The 25,171-nt window shown below is 42.6% G+C and overlaps 1 protein-coding gene across 2 annotated transcripts in view; it reads right to left on the reverse strand.

The window, feature by feature from the left end:
* The window catches only part of grid2 (glutamate receptor, ionotropic, delta 2), a 376,215-nt gene that overhangs the window by 69,867 nt on the left and 281,177 nt on the right, over positions 1-25,171 (reverse strand). For both annotated transcript variants that reach the window (XM_030358523.1, XM_030358524.1), the window contains exons 7-8: positions 23,898-24,059; positions 18,021-18,140 (exon numbers count right to left, since the gene is read on the reverse strand). In XM_030358523.1, the coding sequence (XP_030214383.1) occupies positions 18,021-18,140; positions 23,898-24,059 (282 nt within the window). The remainder of the gene's footprint in view (positions 1-18,020; positions 18,141-23,897; positions 24,060-25,171) is intronic.

Genomic DNA, 25,171 nt, shown 5'->3' on the forward strand with positions numbered 1-25,171 from the left:
TACAAAAATGATGAGATGTTACAGGCTAAAAGCAACCTTTCCCTGTTGTAAACAAAAGAGAAAACAGTCACAGAAGTAGTTGCAAAGTACCTACACATACACATAACTATATAAACCTTCTTCGCACTTTCCTTTTTCTTGCCTTTGGTAGGCCTCCACTCCCTCAGAAAGGCACTCTATTTTCGATCCTAATCATCATGATCCTCCCACCCTAATGTGTCAACCAGTGTAACGGTGTTGTGTAACAGTGAACTCACAAATAACTTTGGAAGTAGCTTAGCTAGAGAAGTTGAGACGAGAGACAATAGTAGGGTTAGAGAGAGAGGCAGAGACAGAGAGAGAGAGAGCGTGAGATAGAGAGAATGAGAGGCTACACCTAATAGCGAGTTGCGCAGGGGTCAGTTTGGGTAAACGGGCCGCTAAGCCCTGGAGGAGTTGGGTAAATATGTAGGAGAAGAGTGACGGGCTAATCCTCCAGCTCAACCGCGGTCTGGGAAGACGGGGGAGCCAGGAGACAATTTCAATAGTAGAGGTACGTCTGAGTGTGTCTGTGTGTGTGTGTGTGTGTGTATGTGTGAGAGATCTTTGTGTGGCTGAGAGACGTGCCGAGTTTAACCAAGGCCGGACCATCATGCCGGGACCTGCCTGAGCCGTTTTTTATTTTTGAAGTTTAAGTGTGACCAGTTGTTACAGTCCACTGGGTGAGCTGGAAGGCGGGTCTATCAATCCATTAATCGATCTGGTTGGGCACTCCCAAGTGTGATGTCACTATCGGTTAGTATATCGGATAGAGTTGGCAAGTAATGGCTTGTCAACATCACACCTAGCCTGGTCCTACCATTTTTACAGAGTCTGGACCTACTCAATTGACAAACGTTAACTTACTTGAAGGCGGGTGTCTGTTGAAGTTTAAAACTATTGGATCTGCCCAGTGCCACTCTGGATCTGCCATAACCAATCGCTAACGTTTGTCCGGGAATCACGTTGCGTGCAGGCTGTAAACAAACTAAACACCGTGCGTGAAGATGTCCGTCAACGAGAGCTGACTTTAACGTCATTGATCTCAGCCACTCCCTCTGTTCGCTGATTGGACGCAGACAATTTTAACGGAGAAAACCCACTAACATACCACAGACCCAGACCTAGTACTGAAGGGAAATTCAAATTGAGCGGAAGTACTTAGGCGGGCGGAGCCAGGCTACATCACACCTGGTTAGGGGTGTGAAGATTCTCCCACCTGATGATTCGATACACCATATTGGGTTCATGATTCGATATTATAATGATATTTTGAGCAAAACTTGAATGAAGAAAATGTATGACTGAAAAAATATTGTCGTTCATTTAAAGACACAAAATATGCAAAACAATGCCATTTGCCCTATATTTCCATTTCTTATGAAATCGTAAACAAGATGTGTTATAGTAACATGGTATAGACTTAACATCTTGTCATAAATGGCCATAAACAAAAAGTTTTTTTAGTCTATTCATTTTTAAGTGCAAAGTTATGTCCTTAAATAAAGTATGAAAAAAACAAGAATCTTTTTTTTATATCGCAAACCATTTTTTCGTCTCAACAATGCATTTTGTCACATTTTAATATCGCGATATTTCGTGGCACAAAATTCCGTCACAACCCTACACATGGTGGATCATAAAGGACCACATTTGTCCCACACAAGCTTTGTGGGCCACGATCACCCAAGGGGCCGTATTTTAACGGTCTGAAACGCAAGTGAGAAGCGCAAAACGGAAGTAGCTTTGTGGGCGGGGCTCTGCCGCTGTTGCTTCTATACCAGCAGATATATGACTCTTGCGCCAACGCGAATATAAAAAGGGTTGCCCTGAAGTAGCCTAATTACCCGTTGGTGTGATTTGGGCGTAACGTGAAATAAACCAATGAGAGTGCCATCTCCCATCCCCTTTAAGAGCCATGAGCGTATTTGAACCTGACGAGTTGATATTTTAACAGCACGTTTGCAGTCTCCGATGAGACAGATGCATGACAACATCAATTTCAAACTTCAAATGGCTCAGTTTATGGCCAAATAATATGGCCTAATTCACACATGGAATAGCGTTTTCTTCTACAACTTCCGAAATACTGTGTCGTCATGTAAATTGTGGCAAAGAAAACCTAACATACACATATGATATGCAGTCCTGTGGCCGCAACTGTGGGTCTATTTAATGATATGCGGCAATGCATTAAAACACATCATTTCTTACCAGTATTGTATAGCCTTCATTATTGCTATCGACTTGTGTTCCTAATATGCATGTGTCCCCCCGCTAGTGTACTTTGCCATGGACTATATTATGCGTCACGTGTTTAGTTTGCGTGTGTTTAAACAGGTGGCTGCACACACGCACGCCTGCATTCATTCATTCTTTTTAACACTCACCTGCGGTAAAAAGATGTTTTCTCATGATCAAATACTCATTAATCCTAAAAGTTATGGGCTTGTACACGATGTCTGTGTCAAGAAAATATGTGTTTGCGCTACATTGTTTGCAGATGCATTGATTTAAATACAACTTATTACCGCTGTATCAGCTGTTATTTCCCCAATAATTTAACCAACTTTATCATATACCCTAAAACGAGATTTTGTTTTGGAACGCTGGGATAAAGCCTACTTTGCCCGAGTTTATCATTACTGTTATTATTTTAAAGCATGGCATAGCCTACTACAGTGTTCATTCATGCAGCCCCTATGAAAAAGAAAAAATTGCAGTTCCGATCTTTCATGGTATGTCAAAATAGCAACACCAACTGCCCTATCCGTTAGTGCACTTAGACCAGGTATTTTGCGGTCAGTTGCGCAACTGCTTTATCGATCTGTAAGATAGCACAATGTATCATTTGCGCCGGAACACGCCTCTGCTTTTCGCCAACACGCCTCTCAGGGCGCAAGTTTAGTGGCGCAGGTTTGCTGCAGGGGAAAATTGGCATTGCGCCGGGTGCAAACTAGCGATCAGGGGCGGATCTAGCCATTTTGGGGCCCTAGGCAAAATATAGACATGGGGCCCTCATTTTTGAAACACGTACACAAAACAAATAACCATCCCAATACTCTTAGAATCGCAATAAACCCATAGTGCACTGCCACTCAACTCTCCAGAGTAAAATCAGTTTCAGATTTCTCCAGCCTTTGCCAAAATTACATGTTTATTACTCAAACGAGAGAGAGAGAGAGAGAGAGAGAGAGAGAGATTAGAATTTCCATTCTCTGCCAGAGATACAAAATGATCTTGCACTTAACAGAACTAAAATACAAAATGGATATGAGTCTATGAAAACCACCATTTACATTTAAACAGGACCAATGAAAAGATTTTGTGTGTGGACAGGAATAACAGTGGATGTGTGTTTGAGTGAGAGACAGGCAAAGCAGTGGTTCAGTGTGAGTGAGTGATTGACAGGAGAGAGAGAGAGAGAGAGAGAGAGAGAGAGAGAGAGAGAGAGAGAGAGAGAGAGAGAGAGACAGAGGGGGGGGGGGGGGGGGGTGTTTAGGTGTGCAAGTGGTTAAGTTCTCCATCTTCAAATGTCCATTTTCCCTGTTGCCTTCACCATTTCATTTGAGTAAAACAGTGTGTGTGTGTGTGTGTGTGTGTGTGTGTGTGTGTGTGTGTGAGTGAGAGAGAGAGTAAGTGAGTGAGTGACTGAGTGAGTGGCAAAGCTCTGTGTGTGTGTGTGTGTGTGTGTGTGTGTGTGTGTGTGTGTGTGTGTGTGTGTGTGTGTGTGTGTGTGTGTGTGTGTGTGAGACAGAAAGCATTTGTAAACACAAAGTCCTACTGTTTTCTTCTCAAAAGTCTTCATATCAGAGAAAAGTGGTGAGCAGCAGTATAGAAGCCCAACAGCAGAGCCTGTCGCAAGTTCAGCAGCGGCTGCTGTGGCAGCAGCAGGTGTAAAACATATAGTCAATTTCGGCAGTGTATCTGCAATTCTTTTCTTCGCAGCTTTTTGTTTTCGTTTAGCACAACCACTATCATAATTCCGCCGCTTCATTTTCACCGAGTCGCATCCCTCTGCTTTGGTTTGAAGTACGTTATTTCGCGCTGCGCGCGTTACTACGCAATCATATTCTGGACTAGGCCAATGCACAATGGAGGGGGGCATGTGTGCTGGAAAATTATTATTTAGGCATTAGTTTGGCGTTTTACTTTACATAAGTAATGGCTGGGGGGGTCAGATTTGGGGGCCGCTAATAAAGACAGATTTGGTTGGGGCCCTAGGCACTTGCCTAGGTTTGCCTGATGGAAGATCCGCTTCTGCTAGCGATACATGCGTCGGTGTAGAAAGTCAATTGCGCTGGATGCAAGATAATGTTGCCCATAATGTTGCTGTACCCTCATCTAGTCTGAGTACTGTTGAGTGAAGAAGGGTCTTACAAAAGTGGATTACCCAGGCCTGGTCTAACATCTACACTGGATAGCTTGTAGTTTACACATATCTTCCCAACAGCTACAAAACTAGTATCCCCATCCAATCCATGCATTCCTCAAAAAGACAAGAAACTATCTCTGTATGCACTTCATCTTTTGGCAATGGAATAAATAGGATCCCATACCTGAACTGGCCGGACAGCCTTCAGCCTATTGTAGGGGAAAAGCCATGGAAAACCTGCTGAATAAATGGTTTGAAATTGGATTGATATAGTGGGTGTGGTCATGGGCATCCGGCCCACCGTGTGGGAAGAAGAGAGGCAGATATTTAAAGCAGCGTCCGTGCTGTGGCTGGTTTCAGATGCATCACTAGTGATTTCAGTGTGAACATGATGATCCACAGCGGCAGCCAGGGAGGCAGAGTCTGGGAGCTGTAATCCCAGGTTTACACGCTGTAATGCTGCTGAATGCCTGCAGGCCTTACTGGCAGAGAGCGGAGACACACAGAGAGAGGGAGGGAGAGAGAGAGAGAGAGAGAGAGAGAGAGAGAGAGAGAGAGAGAGAGAGAGAGAGAGAGAGAGAGAGAGATGAAGCAAGATAGAAGGGAAGAAAGATAGATAAAGGGAAAGAGAGAGAGCAGAGAGTGGGAGAGAGAGATAGCCAAAGGAAGAGAGATGAGATGAAGGTAAGAGTGGAGCCAATAGAGGGCGAGTAGGATTGTGGGACGACAGGCAGGAGAAAGAATGCTACTAAGCTAATAGCGAACACACACATGTAGTGGTTTTGCCTTTTGCCCATGAGGAAATCTTAACGTGCCATAGCACGCTAAGATTGATTTAAATCCATTGCCAACCGAAGGCTATGGTAGTGTGTGTGTGTGTGTTTCTTCCCTCTATTATGTTCCCTCTTGCTACTGTTTCTTTATGCGTCATTGTATGAGCTTTTGGTTGGAAGTTCCTACGTCACCAGGGGAAACAGCGACCATTGATGGTGGTGCACCCGGGAATAGTGAATCAGGAATCCATTTCAGTAATAGTCCCGTAAGTACAAGAACGATGGCCCAGCAAGTAGTCTCCCTCACGATAGAGAGGTATTTTAAGTACAGTCGTTTGTGTACCATTTGATGTATGCTTCTTTGTTCCATTTGTTTTGCTACAGTCTATATTTCATCCTCTTCACATCTCTATTTTCAGTTCGCCATTGTGACATCCCTGGCGTAAGAGTACGGTAATCTGAATAACAGAGGGGTCTTAGAATCACTTCTACTTTGAGACATCTTTAATTTAGCGGAACGCACAGAGCCATCTATTACATCCAGAATGCATCGGCCTGGCTTTGCGGCTCACAGAGTCATTCTGGGCAATGTCAAATGATAAGGGATGGGATGGGGTAACATCAGGAACACTGATAGCAATGACAAATCACAAATAATAATGATAAAGCACAGTATGACAAACAATGTCAAATAAACCGTGGATTCAATCATGGAAGGCTGCCTAAGAAGTGTCTTTGCCCATATTTAGGTGAGCGCTGCAATCCTTTTTAGGCTTACTTCTTTATTTTCTTTCTTTCTTTCTTTCTTTTTTTTCATTACACAAACGCTATGTCATATGAAAGAGACTCCAAGGAGTCCAAACGGTACAAGACACACACACAAACACACACACACATTTGACTGTATCACACACACGCACACACACACACAACACACAAACACACACACACACACACACACACACGCACACACACACAAACACACACACACACTTTACCGTAACACTTACTTCGTTCAACCATTTCAAACTTTATCAGCTCAGCTATTTTATATTATATATTAAATGTCTTTATTTTTTTCCAACCATTACCTTTTTTTAAATGGTCTGCATGTTTACTCCATTAACTCTGATTATACTTCTGAACTCGGTTCAAATATTTTCACTTGATTTAAGCCATTCAACAATTCTTTACGTTTTGAATGTCGCTTTATTAAAACAGATATGGAAGCTCACTTTGAATGACAGCCCTCACCGCATTTTCTGAAGGAAATGCATTTTCCATCAGAAAATGCAGTTTGTTTAAGACATACAAAAACGCTTCAGGCAAATTCCACCCGTTGTTTTTATTACAAGGGGGATTTGGGTCTGAGTGAGTCTATAGCACAAGACATAAAGTGATGGGTTTACAATAAACACTTATTTTGAAATACTTCTAACAATAAAGCTCTTATGGGGTTAAGCACGACCAGGAGAACTATCATTAAACTTATGTGTAATGAACTTCACAACTTCATAGTTGAAATGAGGCCCTAGTAATTATGAGAGCAATAATTGGTGGAAGCTCTTCCAATTAGCTCGGGGCCAATATTTAGTGGATGAGTGAGGAGGAGATGATTGGACTCCAGAGCAAGAAACACACCAACAGCAATCACTCATGTGCATTGTGATTCATGTGCTCAACCTCGCCGTATTGGTGGCTTCCTGTGCCCAACTATGATGCCTCTGTGTCGCTTAAAACCTAAGTCTATCTCAAGGGTCTTTCCATATCTATCCTATGTTTAATAATCCTTTTTCTGTTTTGTCCGTTAGCATCTGTGCTTTGTCTCTCTGTCCCTGCACCTTTTCCAAAATGTACAAGTCGATCAATCATAAACTAAGTAAGCTTCCTGTGTCTTCGTGGTTCTGTGAGATTTGGCGCAAAGAACAAATCCCTCCCCAATATTTCTGGGTCATCAGGTGCCTTTTAGAATGTGACAATGCTGTGTTGTGCACAAATTGACACATCCTCCATCTGATCCATGTTGTTTTCAATGTTGGCAAAAATTAAAAGGAAAGAGGAAACATATCCTTCCGCCCACAACATGTGTCTTGCTTCGGAGCGGTGCACAGAAGTAAAGGCGGTGGTATTTTTGAGCTACGCATATAACCCAGATAATTCCTCATATACATTGGCAGGCTATTCATCACAGAATTATAATTCACCTACATGGCCTTTAAGCAACAGTTAACCTTTCAGTAGCAGTTGGCATTTAAGTATCAGTTGTCGCTTTTCTCAATTCTCTGTTAATTGGTCTTAATGTTCACTGCCCCTCTCAGAGGAAGCAGTTGATTGAGTATTTTATTTCTCCCTCACAACACTGCTCGTCTAGTTAGTATGTTCACCTCATCCAATCCATTTTCTCCATCTTCATTCTACTGAAATCTCACCCTCTTTCTTATTCTGAATAACAGTGCTTTCAAAGGGCTTTTCTCAGCACTACCAAACCACGCTCTGGTGCGGTCTCTACAGGGCTTCCAGGCAAATTGTATTTACCCGCCTCCATGGTTTGTGTGAGGATACAACCTTGATCCCAAACCCTGACACTCTCTTTCAGTGTAGAGCCCCCTGCCTTCACCTTTTACAGCACAGTCACATGTGCATCGCCTCATCTGTGGTTGATACCCTGTCCCTTTAGCTCCAGCCATCCATTCATCTCTCCCTTGTCCGTCCGTTCATCTGTCCATTATGTGGTAAATCGCTCTGTGCAACTGAGCATCCATTCTACAGGGCGTACGGCACTCCATGCGTTCAATCATAATCATCCTTATAGTGCATAGTGTCCATGGAGCGTATCTCTACAAGGCTCAAAACACTATTGGTTAACAGCAACCTAAAGTGGTGGGGTCTAAGAGGAGTTTTGAATAAAGTGACCCAGTCAGCCTCCCTAATGTTTCCCAACCATTCACCAGTCTACCTTTCCGTCAGTCTTTTCACCCCAATGCCCCTTGAGAAGACGAACACTACGGTCAAGAAAATGACTTATTCTTTAGATTGCCCCTTTTCAACCGCTTTCAATAACTGGCTCCCTGTCCATGCGTCACAATATGATTTTTTTCCTTCTATACATTTTTACACATTTCTATGCTTTTTTTTTTACCGTTCCATTTTTTTCTGGTCGCTCCCAGTGAGCGGTCACAACTCAGTAAAGACAGCTGCCAGCTGCCAACACATTGCCTTTCTGCATGCCATTCACTCTCTTCCTTTTGTCCTTTTCATCATATTATTGTTGTCTTCTCCCCTCCCTGATCTTTTTGGTTCAGTAGCAACAGGGCAAGCCCGTTTATCTCAGAACGGCCGAATGCCGTCCTGATTGAGGTCCTCTCTTCATGATTCACCAAAACGAACAAAACTGTTTCACGCCTTGTGTTTGTGGGGGATGTGTCTCCTAATGTCGTAATTGGTTTTGCAAACATTGAGTCGTTGTTACATACCGTACCTCACCTCCAATAATTAGCTAACATGGCGCCCTTCATTGCTCCTTCAAATGGCACACACTCATAAAACAAACAAACAAACAAACAAACAAAAGAGCCCCACAGCCCAGCCAGTGTGCTCCTCCAACGTTGGTGTAGTTTTGTTGCTGCGAGAGCAGAGAGCTCTATGTTGAACTGGTGTGGTGTCTGGCTGCCTGGGGAATCTACCTTGCGGGGCTGGTCCAAACACAGATAAACACTAGCATGAATTCTAGCTGTTGGCTGGAGCCTGGTGATCCAAACAATGTTTATTTTTTTTATTTTTTTGATGGCACAGTGGATTCCCTGATGGGATTCGTGTGAAACCAGGTAATGGTAAAATCTATAAAAGAAGGAGATTTCCGGCCCTTCTTCTTCTGTTGTTTTTTGCCCTCTCACTTCATTTTCTTTTTAATATCCTGTCTCTCTTTCTCTCTGTCTGTCTCTCCTTTTTTAGTCTGGCTGGTCCTTCTCACTCTCTCTCCATCCCTCTCTCTGTCTTTTTTGTTTGTAACTTGTCTCTCACGTACACGGACAGAACAAAACACTCTCCCAAAAAAATACAAAATAAATAAACTAAAAGTTGCTTCTGTTCTCCAGGGATAGCCTGTCAGGCTGGATCAGTGTCCAGTGGGCTATGGTCACCCTGAATAAAAACCTGCCAGCCAGTGTGTGTGTGTGTGTGTGTGTGTGTGTGTTCTGTGTGTGTCTGTGTGTGTGTCTGTGTGTGTTCCTTCTTGTCTGCCAGGATACTTTGACTCTGACATCAATCTGGTTTCACAGCCTGTATGATATTCAAAAGTATGAAAACTTAAATAAGAACAGACGATGCCTTACAAATATATATAGGCTCCAAAGATTATGTCTGTTTAACTAGATGTGTTATCTACACAAAAACAATATTTCTGTTTCAGCGTAGACTACAAATCACGCAGAGCTGCCTGCAAGATTCAGACTTATCGCAACATGTCTCTCTCACAAAACCCTTACTGTTCACAGAAAGGGCATTGAGTGCAAATAGTTTTTTGATGAACAAAAATAAGAAAGCGGGAGGTTATCCATAGCCGTCTTCTGATTTTTTTGCCATAAAATGGCGTGGAATTGCAAGCGAGAGGGATACAGAAAAAGAGATAGAAAGGGAGAAAGCATGCCCTCATCTTCTCACTCAAATGTGTTCCACAGTCTGGTAATTTGTTATTTCTCACCAGATAATGGCATCTAGCTGGGGCCTACATTAAAGCAGATTATAATCGAATGTGAGAGGCAGCAAAAAATGGATGCAGCCCAAGGAAAGATACAGAGAAAGGATAGAGGGGTTTCTGAATGGGGTCTTTGAACCAAAGATTTAGGGATTTGTGTGCGTGTGTCTGTGTTTGTTTCTGAATGCGTGTGTGTGAGGGCGTTAAAAAGCTTATAAAAAGACTAAACTGACAAAAAATGACTTGTATCAAAACTAATAGAATAGGCCATTTAAACATTACAACACATTAATGAATTCATTAGCATCCAGACGTTATCAAACTATCCAGTGCGTTGTATGCAGAACATCCCTCCCGCACCATAGATGTGCAAGCGTCCATATCTTCAACGGAAATAGGCTTCACATTAATGTGAGCAGACAGCCTTGCCTTTAACAACATCACATGGTTAACAAAACATAAAAAGTTGTGAGTGTGATGGGGAGAATGCAAAAAGATTATAATGTCAACTGTCAACATCTGAGAGGCATCGTCATACATAAATAATAATTAAAAAAAAGTGCTGCAAGGAAATGGTCAGGAACCCCAAACAAACGTGACAAGTTTTGCGGCTTCCTCAAAAACCTTCTCGCTAAATTATGCTATCCACATATGTATTTTTATTATCTTACTGCTTGTTGGTCTGTATCTCTTGCAGTCAACACACCACATTCTACACAAAACACACAAACACACCCAAGCACACACACACACACACACACTCACATAGTTTCAAGTATCAGTGGGGAGGTGATGAAAAAAAGGGATGAAAATCAACGATTCCCTTTGACTTTCTGTTAATCTTAAACCCTCTCTCGTTTCCTTGTTCCCTGATTTCCCTTTCCCCGTCTCTCCGTCTCTCTCTCGCTCTTATGCCCCCATAGAGCCACACGTCGTCCTCTCATCTTCATCATCATCATATAAATCTTTCTCTCCCTCTAACACACACCACACACACACACACACACACACACACACTTCACCCCATCTATCCCTCCATCTTTCCATCCCTCCGTCTTTCCCTCCTCCCAGCTCAACCGTAGAAGGCACACTTCATGGAGACGCAGCAGCATCAAACTAATAGGATGGAAAATAGCAGTGGAAGTATAAATCCCTTTTCCCTTTATCTTCCCAGGTGTCATCCTGCATTCTTAATTTATGGCTGAGCATCCCCCACCTACGCCCTCTCTCTCTCTCTCTCTCTCTCTCTCTCTCTCTCTCTCTCTCTCTCTCTCTCTCTCTCTCTCTCTCTCTCTCTCTCTCTTTCTCTCTCTTTTTCTCTTCATCTCTGTCTGTCTCTCTATCTCTCTTGATCCTCATTGAACTTTTCAATTTAATCGGTATTCATTCGATGTCACATGTAGGCCAGCTTTGTACCTCATCCCGAAAGTTTGTTTATTCCGTTTATATCAACAGATCCTAAAAAAAACCTGGCTCATACCCACCATCTCTCCCCCTTTCGTTCACGTGATGGCTGCTTCATGGTTACTGTGGTATCTGCCTCCACTCACACTGCCTCACTCACACTGGGATGAGTAACTGGGGCAAAAACATCCGGAATTCCAGGGTGAGAAAATGTATTGTTTTGGTCTCAAAAAGGTCAGATAGTTTAATGAGTGAGATTGTGTGAGTGTGTCTGGGTGTGTGAATTTGTTTGTTTATGCATGTATATGTGTATCTGTGTGTGTGTCTGTATGTGTGTCTATCTATGAGCTTATGCATGATTGTATGTGTGTGTGTGGGGAGTGATCCACAGCACATGGTCATTTGCCTAAAACCGTGCACACGCATGTCAGAGCTATTAGTGATGTGTTAGCGGACAGGGTCATAATAGCAGCACCTTTAATAAATCTGTCTTAATCAGTGAGGACATGCAATGAAATGAATTGTTTCCGCAGCCGACGGCCGCATTATGGGGAGGTTCTGCAGGGGCTGTGTGACCCTTTCAAAGTCACTTAGCGTAATTTACCGCACATGTCAGGTAACACTGCAGATGGTAATTGCGACTGACCTCAATCTGAGGACATTGCACTTTATGAGTCACAGAAAGATGGCAGAGGCGCCATTCTCCCTTACGTCTAATGGGAAAGTGTTTGTGTGTGTGTGATTGTTTCTTATGAAAATGAGAGCATGCATTGTGTGAAAATGTGTGGGTGCAGGCTTTGCATTTGTAGGTGTGTATGTCTCTGTGTATGTGTGTGTGTGTGTGTGTGTGTGTGTGTGTGTGTGTGTGTGTGTGTGTGTGTGTGTGTGTGTGTGTGTGTGTGTGTGTGTGTCTGTGTAAAAGAGCGTCTGCCTGTTCATACGTTTTACAGAGCTTGAAGGAGAGCGCGAAAGACAGCAAGCTTAATTGATGCTCCAAGAGGAACCCTTGTTGGCCTCTTTCTCTCTCCATCACTGCAGGTGAGGTACAGAGGGATGTTCACTTGAAGGAATGATGGGGACGTGCCGACAAAGCCTCCACAGTTGCTATAGTCAACATTGCATCGTATTTATCTCAGTATTCATCCACATATGTGAGGCGCTGCGATATGGGGTGCGCCGGCCAAGCTCGTTCCCTGATTGGCCGTATTGCCGGCAAGACACAATGACTTTGTCTCAATTCAGGGGACGCATCCTTCGGAAGCTGCATTTAAAGACCGCTTGCGTCACAGCGGCGCGTCAAGGCTGTCCCATTTCGAAAGTCCCTTCAAATGCGGCCGAGAAATGCAGCCTTCTTTTCACGGATTTGAAGGGTCCACCAGCTGGATCCTTCACGGCCCAACGTATCCAAAGATCCATTGCGCGCTGGATTTTTTCAGAAATGGCGTCGGGGACAGCGGAAGCGGCAGTTGCAGCAAATTACATATTTAATGACCAAACTATGTAAAAACATTATTTTATTCAAATAAAGTTGGGACTATTTTGAATTTGTAACTTTATTGTCAAAGTTCAATGACATTTACGCAAACCATATAACGTTAAACTAATTAACGTTAAACTAATTAACATTATATTTCATATAATTATTATATAACGTCTCCAGATTTCTCCTCCGCCGCCCAGTTTGAACCGCAGCTGTCAGGGTTGCTAGGTGACAGGAGCGGCGCGTAGTCACGTAAGGTAAAGGGTGTTAACGGCTTGTTATACAAACGCAAATGCTCCGTAGGCCAGACCGTCCTTCGGTCCGGCCTTCACGGTCTACGAAGGCCACACCTTTATAGACCGCGTCCTTCGAAGGATGCGTCCCCTGAATTGAGACACAGCCAATGTCCCAGTGGAGTAAGCTCGATCCACATGACATCTGACCTCTGAATTCTGACTGTATTATAGTAGGTGACTTCAGATGGTCATTAAGGGGAGATGGAACCCAGTCCAAACGTTCTGCAGGGACGGATCATCTCAGCCACTGAGCAATCCTGCCCCCTCCACAAAGAAGAATGTACTCACGGTAGTGTTGTCTGTTTCAACTGTTTGATATGGGATATTGCAAGGTTTTCAAGACAATAGTCGATGGTTGGTGGTCTTTAGAAGTCTGAAGTCAATGCATTTGGTGTGGAGAATGTTCTTTTGATGCATGGATATGTTATTCCTCAACATTCTGAAATCATTACAGTCCTGCCCGCACATTTGTTTGATATGTGATGGTCATGGCCTACTTTTGGTTTCTCAAATCAAATATTCTCCTATGACTCACCCGCCATCATCGTACTGAGACTATCAGGGGAATGAAGAATTACAATATCAATCACAATCACTTCTCCCCCTCCACTATATTCACCCTCATCTCTTCTCATGCCCTGAGATGTCCCACTTTACCCGTACTTTTGCTTGGCAGACATATGCATATGAATACCAATTCCCTACTTTTTTATTGATCAACCTTTCTGATTCCTGGCTCCGCTTAACACTGGCCTCGAACAACACCAGCTGTCTCTGTTTTTCTCTCTCCACCTGCCTCCTGGCCCTCCATGTTTGCCTCCCTCCCTCCCACCAGTATAACTCTAACGACGTGTACTCCTTCCTGGATCGACTCATGGCCCTCCACAACGCTAATGGAGCAATCACACACGTGGCGGATCTGCTGCAGCCACGAGAACTGCAGCAACAGAGCCTAGCATGCCTGCAGACCGAGAGAGGGAGATAGGGAGAGAGAGAACTATAACAAGATAGAGAGAGAGAGAGAGAGAGAGAGAGAGAGAGAGAGAGAGAGAGAGAGAGAGAGAGAGAGAGAGAGAGAGAGAGAGAGAGAGAGAGAGAAGTGGAAATAGACAGAAATATTAAGATAAGATAAACAGGTGGTGTAAGAGAGAAAAAGAGAGAGATTGAAAGCAAGTGAGAGATATAGAGAAAGATGGGAGAAATAACAGAAACAGAGGAAAACAGAAGTATAAAAAGAGAGAGAGAGAGAGAGAGAGAGAGAGAGAGAGAGAGAGAGAGAGAGAGAGAGAGAGAGAGAGAGAGAGAGAGAGAGAGAGAGGGGGGGGGGGGGGGGGGGGGGAGAGAGAGACTGCTATAGGCCGGGAAGACTAAAGAGGCAGAATGCCAATTCGAACACGATGTGCTGCCAATAATTGTGATTGATCCCAGGTGTGGGGTAGATGTCTGTTTGCATGAGGGGGTTGAGGTTGTGCTAGTGTCTGGGTTTGGAGGTGGGGGGGAGTTGGTTGTCAAGAGATGAAAGACAAGTTGATTAACTAAGGGATGAAGAGTCCACTGTGGTCTTAGATACAGACGTGATCGAATGCTGGGAATAAGAGAGAGATAGAATAATAGAGAGAGTGAGAGTACGAGTGCAAAAAAGATATATACGGTATATAAACAGTTAAACCCAAATTAACTTAATTTGCCCAAACCTCCAAAACAACCAGATATAACTAGTACTTTCGTGGGGGAAATTTGAATACAACTGGCTGGGGAGTTTGCATCGGCAAGAAGCAGAAGAGTAAAAAAAAGTAAATGTTTTCCATGAAAAAGTGGGAAAATGTCATATGTGTACGGTAATCGTTTGTGAGTATTTTTCTTCTTTTAAGTCTATGAATGCTACCAATTTGTTTCATGCATTGTCTACTCATTGATTTTCCATATTTGTTTCTTATCTTTTCAATGCTTTGGCAACACGTTTGTTCATTTAAATGTCATGCCAATAAAGCTTTGTTGAATTGAATTGGGGACAGAGAGAGAAGGGGGGAGGGAGGGAGGGAGGGAGGGAGGGAGGGAGTGAGTGAGAGAGTGACTAATAGATAATAGATGAAAAGATGAAAAACACAAAGCGTACAAATGTTGAGATGCTGATGATAACTATTATAGGGACGGCGATATGCTTAAAGCCTAAAGACATATACATGCATATAAACGGACGGGAACAGGAGACAGAAGGACATTGCTTTGCTTACACAGAAGAAGTGACTGGATTTAGACTGGAGTGAATCTCAATAGGTGAGAGGGCTAGGGAGGGATTTTTAAGAGGATTAACCAAAACCTAGAGTGATTCAGCATGGAATCAGTGCCTCCAACAGCATGCCCATGTTCTGCTCCCACGCACACCCACACACATGCGTGCACGCAAACAAACACACACCCAAAGGGACAAGAGTCTGGGAGGCCGAGAGGTCTAGAAACAGGAGCGGGATAGGGGACACAGAGAGAGAGAGAGAGAGAGAGAGAGAGAGAGAGAGAGAGAGAGAGAGAGAGAGAGAGAGAGAGAGAGAGAGAGAGAGAGAGAGAGAGAGAGAGAGAGAGAGAGAGAGAGAGAGAGAGAATGACATCTGCCTGCAGAATATATGAAACCAACAATATTTTATTTAAAACAAAGACCGAATACCACTTCCATACAACATATGTGTGGTTTAAAACCATCAGCCATGTTTCATACAAGATGCATATGTTGTTAGAAGGACGTACAAGAAAAGTACATTAGACCTCCAATTAAATAATGACAGAGAGAGAGAGAGAGAGAGAGAGAGAGAGAGAGAGAGAGAGAGAGAGAGAGAAACATAGAGACAAAGACAGGGAGAGAGAAAGACAGGGAGAGAGAAAGGCGACTGTCAGTCTAAAATGTTTCTTTCATGATAGGTCATTGCAAAGTAAACCTGTGCTTTCTGTGACGGGTAAGGTAGAAAATAACAAGTAGGATTTCTGCCCTGAGCGTAAATGAAAAACACCCTAATTTCCAATCAAGTATACAGCGGAACAGTTTTTCTCCTATCTGTCTTCAGAGAATAAAACAGAAGATTTCACAGAATTTCCAGGGGGGGGAGGGGGGAATAACAACAGACAGGACACTGGCTATGGGATGTGAGAAATATTCCCATTAAAATCGAAATCCACATCAGCAACACCGGCCATGTCCTACCTCGGTCTTAACGCAACTACTTAAGACGCAACATGTGACAAATCATGTATCTCATTAAAAGTATCCCTTTCATTTCTGCACAATTTTGTCAAGAGCTCTCTGTTGTGGGAGCAAGAACAGAGGAAGAACGGAACCATTCTGTATATTTCCAGTGAATTACTCCGATCTCTCTGCAGAATTATAATCCTCGGCACACTTTCGCTTAATCCTACCAGGAAACCATCAAATGATGAACAAATGTTCTGCGCAGTTAGGGAGGCTGTGACAGGAAGACTGTATAATAGGCGTCTAGATTGCCACTAACGCAATTATGCTCTCTGATTAGGGAATTGCGTCTTAATGTAATTACAATGCTGTTTAAAGATTTATTCTGTCTGTAGCAATGTGCTGCCTTGCTGTGTTGGTGTCTCATCATGTTAGCCATAACCATAGAGCCCAATCTCCTTTGTAATCTGCAGAGACCTCTCCAATCATCGGGGGGGGGGCAGATCAAAAAAACAAACCAGCTCCTTGCTGATGCTGTTGCTCAAGCTGTACCCATGTTAACTATCTTCATAAGTAACAAACGACTCAAGTCCAAGTCTGCAGGCACAGGTGATGGTTGAGGCAGCTCCCGCTAGATAAAGCAAGCTCTGGCAGCAGTCACATGGGAACGTTTACTTTCAGACTCATGGTTTTTTACAATACAAACACACACACCCTCATCCTCACCCACATGAATTGTTACCAAGCGGCCGATCTATATTTCCAACTTACACTACAATGCTTTCCAAATCAGAGCCACGTGTGCAAGATCTGTTGTTTCAGATACATCTGCACATATTACTATATTACTTCGCTGACAATGTCCTTCCTCCTATTTTTCCAATCGATTTTATATCTTTTTATTTTAAACTTATTTTAAACTTTCTTTAAGAATAATTGTAATGATGAATATGCTATGTGAAGGCTTTACAAACATAGAATAATAATTTTAGGGGTTAAAAATAAAACGTTAATAAAGAAAGAAAATTGTTTTTACAACTCATACATTGTTGAGTACACAAGTCACATGTTAAACTATTGAAACATTTTGGTTAAAATAAAATCACTAGAACACTGTTATTTTTAATTTGTACGTTTGTGTTTATGTTGTTTCTGTGTGTGTTTGTGTGTGTCTATGTGGCTTTGTGCACGCGTGTGCTGTTTCTTAGACTAGTCAAAAGCTAATCAGCATACTTAATTATTAAATACCACTTGTTCATACTACAAAAACACTAATCAAATAATAACTAACCTTAATCAAGCAAACAGTATATTTGATTGAGGACTACAGGTAAACAGAAAGAAGAAGACACATTTTAAAAGTAAAAGGATAAAAAAAACATGACTGAAATATTCACATTGAATAGACAGACGAAGAATTACAAGTTGATACATATGCAACACAAAAGTGCTTTCACTGTTTTTCAAATGGTGAAATTGCATTACATATGGGTTTCTGGTTCGACGAGCATCCATTCATGTAGAGTGTAACAGAACACTATGTCATCGCCGGAATGCAATTCATGAAGGCAAATTGCTTCCCTTCCTTTGCTACACCAGTTTGACCACAGACCACAGACCTCCAACGAGACACCTCAGCAAACAGACGGGGATGAACAGTATATGTTGAAGAGTCGGCGACTTTAAAAGTCCTCCCCCCGCGCTGTTACACTAAGCCCCTAATAACAGTACAGTCGTTGAATCGTAGCCCTTCACAGAAAGTAACTCGGGATAAGTGCCACAATAAGGGCCCTTTTCACTCACCCTGCTGACGCCTCGGCCCCTGTCCTCTCCATAGTTGGTCCCCAGGATTTCGAAGAAGATGTTGGGGTTGGTTCCGTTGTCGGTGAACTCCAGGAAGCTGGTTAGACCGCTCACGCCAAACTAGGCAGACGATGAGAAAAAAAATAATTATTTGAAAAACTAGGAATATGGAAAACAGTTTGACTCTGTATTTCTCCTCCTACTTCTTTTGACTCTGTATAAATAAATACATATATGATATACAGATATACATGGTGTCAGCTTAACACCTTGGGATCCCCTGAGGTAGTGTGAACAGTAAGCAAAAGTGACTCTGTGTGTTGGCTTTAGGTTAGGTGCAACTTCACCTACCATGCATAGTGGAGATGGATCACACTACGAGTGAGAGTTAGTAGTGTGCCGGTGCCGGTGTGTGTGTGTGTGTGTGTGTGTGTGTGTGTGTGTGTGTGTGTGTGTGTGTGTGTGTGTGTGTGTGTGTGTGTGTGTGTGTGTGTGTGTGTGTGTGTGTGTGTGTGAGAAAGAGATATAGAGAGAAAGAAGAAAGAAAGAAAGAAAGAAAGTGAGAACGTGAGAAATGTGTGTGTTCATGACTGCTTTCAACTCTGATATGGTTGTCTGTCTTTTTTTCCGTTCCTGTGTCTAATGCTCCAATGGGTGGGAAAGTAATGCTTCAAAATACGAATCATCCGAAACAAATGCCCTCCAAGCAACTTGTCTAGCAGGGTTATAGATACAATGCTTTGCAACAAGGACCATCCATTAAGAAGAACATCACACTTATTGGTTCTGTCCCCAGATGTTATGCATATCATTAAGATATCACATCAAGGCATCTATATCATTTGGGTTAGTTTGCACCAAGGTATTCTAAAGGGTGTGTCTTTGCAATACTCCTTCATAGTGTTAAGCATTTCATTATTTTAATTAAATCCAAGGCCCAGTGATACGAGAGACATATGTCCGTGTTCTGTCCCGGGGTCCAGAAGAGCATGACACTGCAGATCATATGCTGAGAGCAACCAGCTTCCTACACCCAGGACACCACAAACTACGTCTGATCCGAGAGCAGACGGGTAGTTATGGCATGATTCCATCTTGTACCGCTGATCCAAATAGTAGTCTGCACTGTAGGTAAAGAGCGCCTTTCAGTGCAGGCTCAATGCAAGCCTATTTGCAGCCTTGGTTGCCTGGGTCCTGTTTCTCAGCACTCAGAAATTGTTCCTTGAGAGGATGATGGTCATCCTGTGGAGCTAAGAGGTGTTGAAACGCTGCTGAGGTCATGCTAATAATCTGCTCAGTGTGGTCCGTTCCATTGAGTGGCAGGGCATCAAACAAGAAGTGGGAAAAATGTAGGTTGACATGAGGCTATTATGGAATTAAATGAGCGACTATATAGAATTTACATTTTTAAAGGCCACCAAACCTAATCTAACATTACTTGCGCAAAAACACACACACACACACACACACACACACACACACACACACACACACACACACACACACACACACACACACACACACACACACACACACACACACACACACACACACACACACACACACACACACACAAACCCGTACAGGCAACTTCATCAGGGCAGTGCATCAAGTCGATTTGTTCGCTTGTAAACCAAGCACAGGTAAACCTCGCCTGATGCGGTGGATTAGCTTTCATAATTAGTTGGTTAATTGATGCTGTTGCAAGCCATTCATAACAATTATCTTTCTGGTAATTGTACCTCTTGTCAAGGACAAGGGAGAACAGGAGAAGAAAAAGACGATAAAGTTTCTATACTATCATTATTTCTTAGACAACACTTGCACAATACGGCCATATAGGTAAGAGTAAAGGAAGTCTTCAGAAAGAAAGATTAAATGGATGAAAATATGTGCTTCTCTACTACGTACAGAGAGATGGCCGGCTCTTATGGCTTATTCAGAAAATAAGTATTAGCAAGTATAAATCACATTGGCATTTATTTAATTTAATTGCTTACATTTTGTTAAACGTGGCAGAGATTTTAGACATGTCTATTGTTTATAAGCAGGCAAAAATTGGCTGCTGAGAATGTCACGTCAATGTCTGCAAGAAATAATTTGGCGTTTTCCATTTCCCGAAAAAATATGAAGCCGTTAATTCCAAATGGAGTTACAGTTAGTGGCCTGGATATGAAAACAGGACCCATCGCCATGTCAACACAAATAGAAACCAGGGCCTTTCCTTCTTCTTAAAGTAAAAAAATGCCTTTAAAAGGGCAACAATTGGAGTTGTGTTACTCAGGACAGAGGAGTAATAAGCGGTAGCTGTGTGCTTCCACATTAAGGCTGATCTCCCACTTCTGCCCAGAACCATCAATTAATGTGTGAAAAAAAACAGGTAATTGCAGTTCGCGAGGAGGACCGGCAACATCAGAGGCCGGCATAAACAATGACAATGCTCAATAACGCCGGCGATTATTGCTATGTGTGACATTTTAATGTGACTTTTAATGTTGTTATTAATTAAGGGTGTGTATACGAAGGAGCAATAAACCTATAATTCCACAATCGAGGAAATTGAAATGGCCAAAGGAAAGGGCAGGGATCGCGGCATTCAAAGACCGGCGCTGGTAATAGGATATTAAGCCTTGTGAAACAACATCCCGGGCAACAATGTTATGTACATTCCAGCCTAGGCAACAATGTTTCGTTAACTATCCGAATGACATACTGTTTTATTGACCGCTTTGCACAAGCTTGATGTAATTGTATCTTCCCAGAGGCATGATGGTGGATCCCATGGCAGCCATTTTAGGACATGGCTGGGACTGGATTCAAGGAAATACCTGGTTTGAAGTCAGTGGCGCGTTGTTCAGATGCTATTTTAAGGGCGCATGCATACATGCGCATGCGATGCATACGGATTGCTTGTGCACCTCGCGCATACACTTTGCTTCTCTCATCTACACGGACAGCAGTTCCCATTTTTGCAAATCATACATAATTACAAGGAAAATAAAATAGTACCACACAAGGAAAATCCTTGCGGTGTCCATAAATATAAAATAAATAGGCATAAATCTAGCGTAGCCTACACATTTACCCAAATTATTCACGCGAATTGTATCAGGCGTAATGACGGATCAAATTAACCTGGTTGACCAATAGTGGCAAGAGACACATGTATATAAGGACACCTGTCAAAGTGGGTTGTCCGTCAAGAATCAGGAACCACAATTCTGAAGACTGCGAAATCACCTTCTGTAAGTCCATTTAAAACCTTAGGCCTACTCTGCAACTTACCAGTTTAGTTGAGGTTGCTCATAATTTTTCTATTGCACAGTGGAATGGAATACGTCTTGGTACAGAGGATCAGACGCCGGGGGGAGAGGGTCTACCGGCCCAGACACACCTATCTCTCCCTGAGTGAGGTGGAATGCAGGCGTAAGCTACGCCTGACCCGTCAGGCTGTCACAGATATCTGCCATCTCCTGGCAGATGGACTGGGGACAGATGCACGCTGTCCCTATGCCCTCCCCGTTGAAGTGAAAGTTACAGCGGCACTGCATTTCTATGCATCTGGGTCGTTCCAGCATCCCCTTAGTTCTATTGGGTGCATTTCACAATCGGCAATAAGTTTGGCTATACATGCAGTTATGTCAGGTCGAGTCCGACATGCTGGGGAATACATCAAATTCCCCGTTACACCTGACAGCCAGGAAAGAACAAAGCAGGAGTTTTGGACCAAGTATGGGTTCCCTGGCATCCTTGGTGCTATAGACTGCACCCATGTGCAGGTACATGCCCCATCAGTAAACGCACTCGTATGCATAAACCGGAACGGAACTCATTCGATTAATATATTTACACAACTTTGCCATGAATCATGGATGTGTCGATGACATTAATGAGGATAGATTAGAGGACTTAAGGAGACGTGATGCTGAACTGCATGTGCCGATGCCATTACGTCCAAATGCCGCAGCAGCACGGCAGAGGAGAGCTCATCTGTCAGATGAGCTGCATCGTATATAGTGAGGTATAAGCAAACTAATGACATCTCCGCTCTATAGTTTAGCTACATTGTACAATTATTACCATGCATTCATAACCTTGTGATTCAGAGAAGGTGAGCCCAAAACATCGGAAAGTATAGTATGTCCTTGAGAATTTTTTTATTCGACTTGTCCAAATAGGCATAAATGAAGAAAAATAATACAAAACGAAAAATGAAAAGTTGCAAAGATTTGAAGGAGATTTAGCCGAAGAATTAATTATTTTCTCCCTCCTCTGGACATCATCTGTTGTGAACCTTTCTTGGCGTGCGCCTGGCAAATCTGCCATCATAATAGCAATCCGCCATGGAACAAGCGCCGATCGCTCTTAAAGGGGATGCGAGAAAACGCTCTGATTGGTTCATTGCACGTTACGCCCAAACCACACCTACGGGTAATTAGGTTGCTTCAGACCAACCCTTTTGACACTTGCGCCGCGGCGAAAGTGTCATTTATCCGCCTGTAAAATAGCGATAGCGCCGTAGAACCGCCCACAAAGCTACTTGCGCTTTGCGCTTCCCACTTGCGTTTCAGACCGTTAAAATAGGGCCCATAGGGTCCATAATCAGAACATTGTAATCTGTATGATATCTATAAGCTACAGGTGTGTGTGTGTGTGTGTGTGTGTGTGTGTGGAGGGTAGTTTTATTATTTGATTCATGTTTTGTTAATATTGACTGATATTAAAAACACATACAAGCTACAAGCTATGTATATACCTAGATATAAAACCTTTTAACAATGTGCAAAGTGCTATGCATAGTGAGAATGAGGGTCATCATTTTAAGCATACTTTTAAATTAATATTAAATCAAACTTAATGAAAACAAAACAACATTAATCATAAGGTAAATGAAATTGCACTATGCAATTGTAGAACACAAATAAAATGACATATGATAAGAATGCTAATTAACTATTTTTAGAGGGCTTGTTTAATGGAGAAGCTGACAGATCAAATTGAGAGAGAACATTTGTACCACGCTTTGATTGATTAATTAGGAGGAACACATTCGCAAATTCACTAAAGAAATTTTAGCTTCTGAAATTGACATTTCAGAGTAAATCCTTTGCACAATGTATAGCAAGCTATTCCGGAGGATTCGATAAAAAACAAAGATAAATGATACATGAATGAAAGGATTTGTAAGGGACAGGTTTCAAGTCATGGTAATGTGTGGTTTCTGAAAGTGTGGTCTTTTTGACATCTATTCACTATGATTTTATAATACTTTTTGCTTTACTTTGACTCATCATTTCTCACTCCTCACTTTAACATATGCCTTACAAAGAACTTATGTGACTTCTTTGGAAGGAGGGAGACCTCCTAGATGTTCTGTTCTCAAAGGTACTACATATTACTTGAGTGGTTTGAGCTTGCTCATAGGTGCTCAGAGTCAACTGAAGTGGTCTCATCTATCGCGGGCCCCGTGAATTCCTTTGAGTCCCGGTGATTAAAGTCCTCCCAAATAAACTTGACTTGCTTTGGCCTCGCAAGGTGCAGCTGTGAGAGCCTCCCTCCAGTAGACAGGGAGGGCCCAGTGAATCACAATGTTGGGGGCAGATTACACGGTCGCCACGGTTGTGGAAGGTTGGACTGGATGGTGGAGGTGACTCAGCCTCCAGAGAGGTAAATGAACATATCATACTCCTACTCTCTCTCCAGTACAGATACGTGCCACGGTCAGGTCAACAGAGAACACACTGGGGAAAAGCTCTCAGTTATGGGGCTTGTCTGGCCTGTATAGGCAACCAATACCTTATGCATCTTTTGAATCCCCGCTGAGGATATGGCATTGTTAATGCTAACACACAGCATTGCCGGTGCACTCGTACATACCTTTTTAACAGTGTCCAGCATGCTCTTTCCTCCCTGCCAGGGTTTAGATGTCTTTCTGATACAGCTGAGACTGGCCATGCTGTGCCACTTCCTGTCTTCCAACTTCTTGTGGAAGGTGTTGGCAAGTAGCAGCACTGAATCATAGATGTAGCGGTTTGTGATCTACAGAGGGAGAGATAACGACAGAATATATAAAGCTACTGTACATACATGCAGCATGAAGATGTGCTAAGGCGACTCATTTGAATCCACCCCCCTCTTTGTGTCCTATGACCTAGCCCTGCCTCGTGTTTTTAGGACAGCACTTCTTCAGAAACAGACACAGAAAAGTATGCCAATGCCATTGCCTTTTGCTTTGCCCTGAGTTGGAATTAATAAGCCACAGATTTATATAGACTATAAGCAGTTTTTTTAAGTAGACTTGGTAGCCTTGCCTTGCGTGTTGTTTATATTACCATTTCATTTATATATTTAGATGCATAGTATCCCAAGGGCACATGGCAAGCAAACAGACCTGCACACACACACACACAACCAACGACCCGCACAGTTGTATACAGCTTTAAGGATGACATTCATTAAAGGGATTGATAGGTCCTCCGGTGCCACCAGAATAAAAAAAGAGATAGAACGAGAGACAGAGAGGGTAGGGAGAACAGTTAATTGAGTCAGTGATCGATCGCAGGACGATTTACTGATCCCGTTGTGCCCATGTTAATGAAAGAATAGTAAACAGGCACAGAATCCCACACACAAATGCAAAAGCACAAACAAAAACTCCTTCCAGAGATCAAACATACATTATGTAGAAAGAAAACATGCACGCACACATGAACAATAATCAAAATAAATGATCAAAAAATAAATATATTTTGAAATATGTGTGTGAAATTACCCTCTTCACTATCCCTGTTGGAGTCGGTTAACAGATTTTAACATATTAACAGAATTATAGATAAGATAGGATTGTGTTAAATCATCGGATTGTGTTAGAGGATATTGGATTAGTTTAGATGAAAAGGATTAAACACATTGTCAACCTCACACGTTATTTGTTATTGCTTATTAACAGTGATAGTGTTTATTTCTGATTAGATAATCCTGTTTTGCGACTGGTATATCAAACAGAATGCTGTGACACTTCTCACAGGGGGACACTTAATGTTCACCAGACTCTTTTCTCAAAATAATTTGAAAAATCGAGAGTGCTAAAAGCCATGTCAAAAACAGAAAGGCAAAGACAATTTGAAGAGACAATTTTGGTTTGACGAACT

The sequence above is a fragment of the Gadus morhua genome, chromosome 6 (genome assembly GCF_902167405.1).
Source record: "Gadus morhua chromosome 6, gadMor3.0, whole genome shotgun sequence".
Classification (NCBI taxonomy): domain Eukaryota; kingdom Metazoa; phylum Chordata; class Actinopteri; order Gadiformes; family Gadidae; genus Gadus; species Gadus morhua.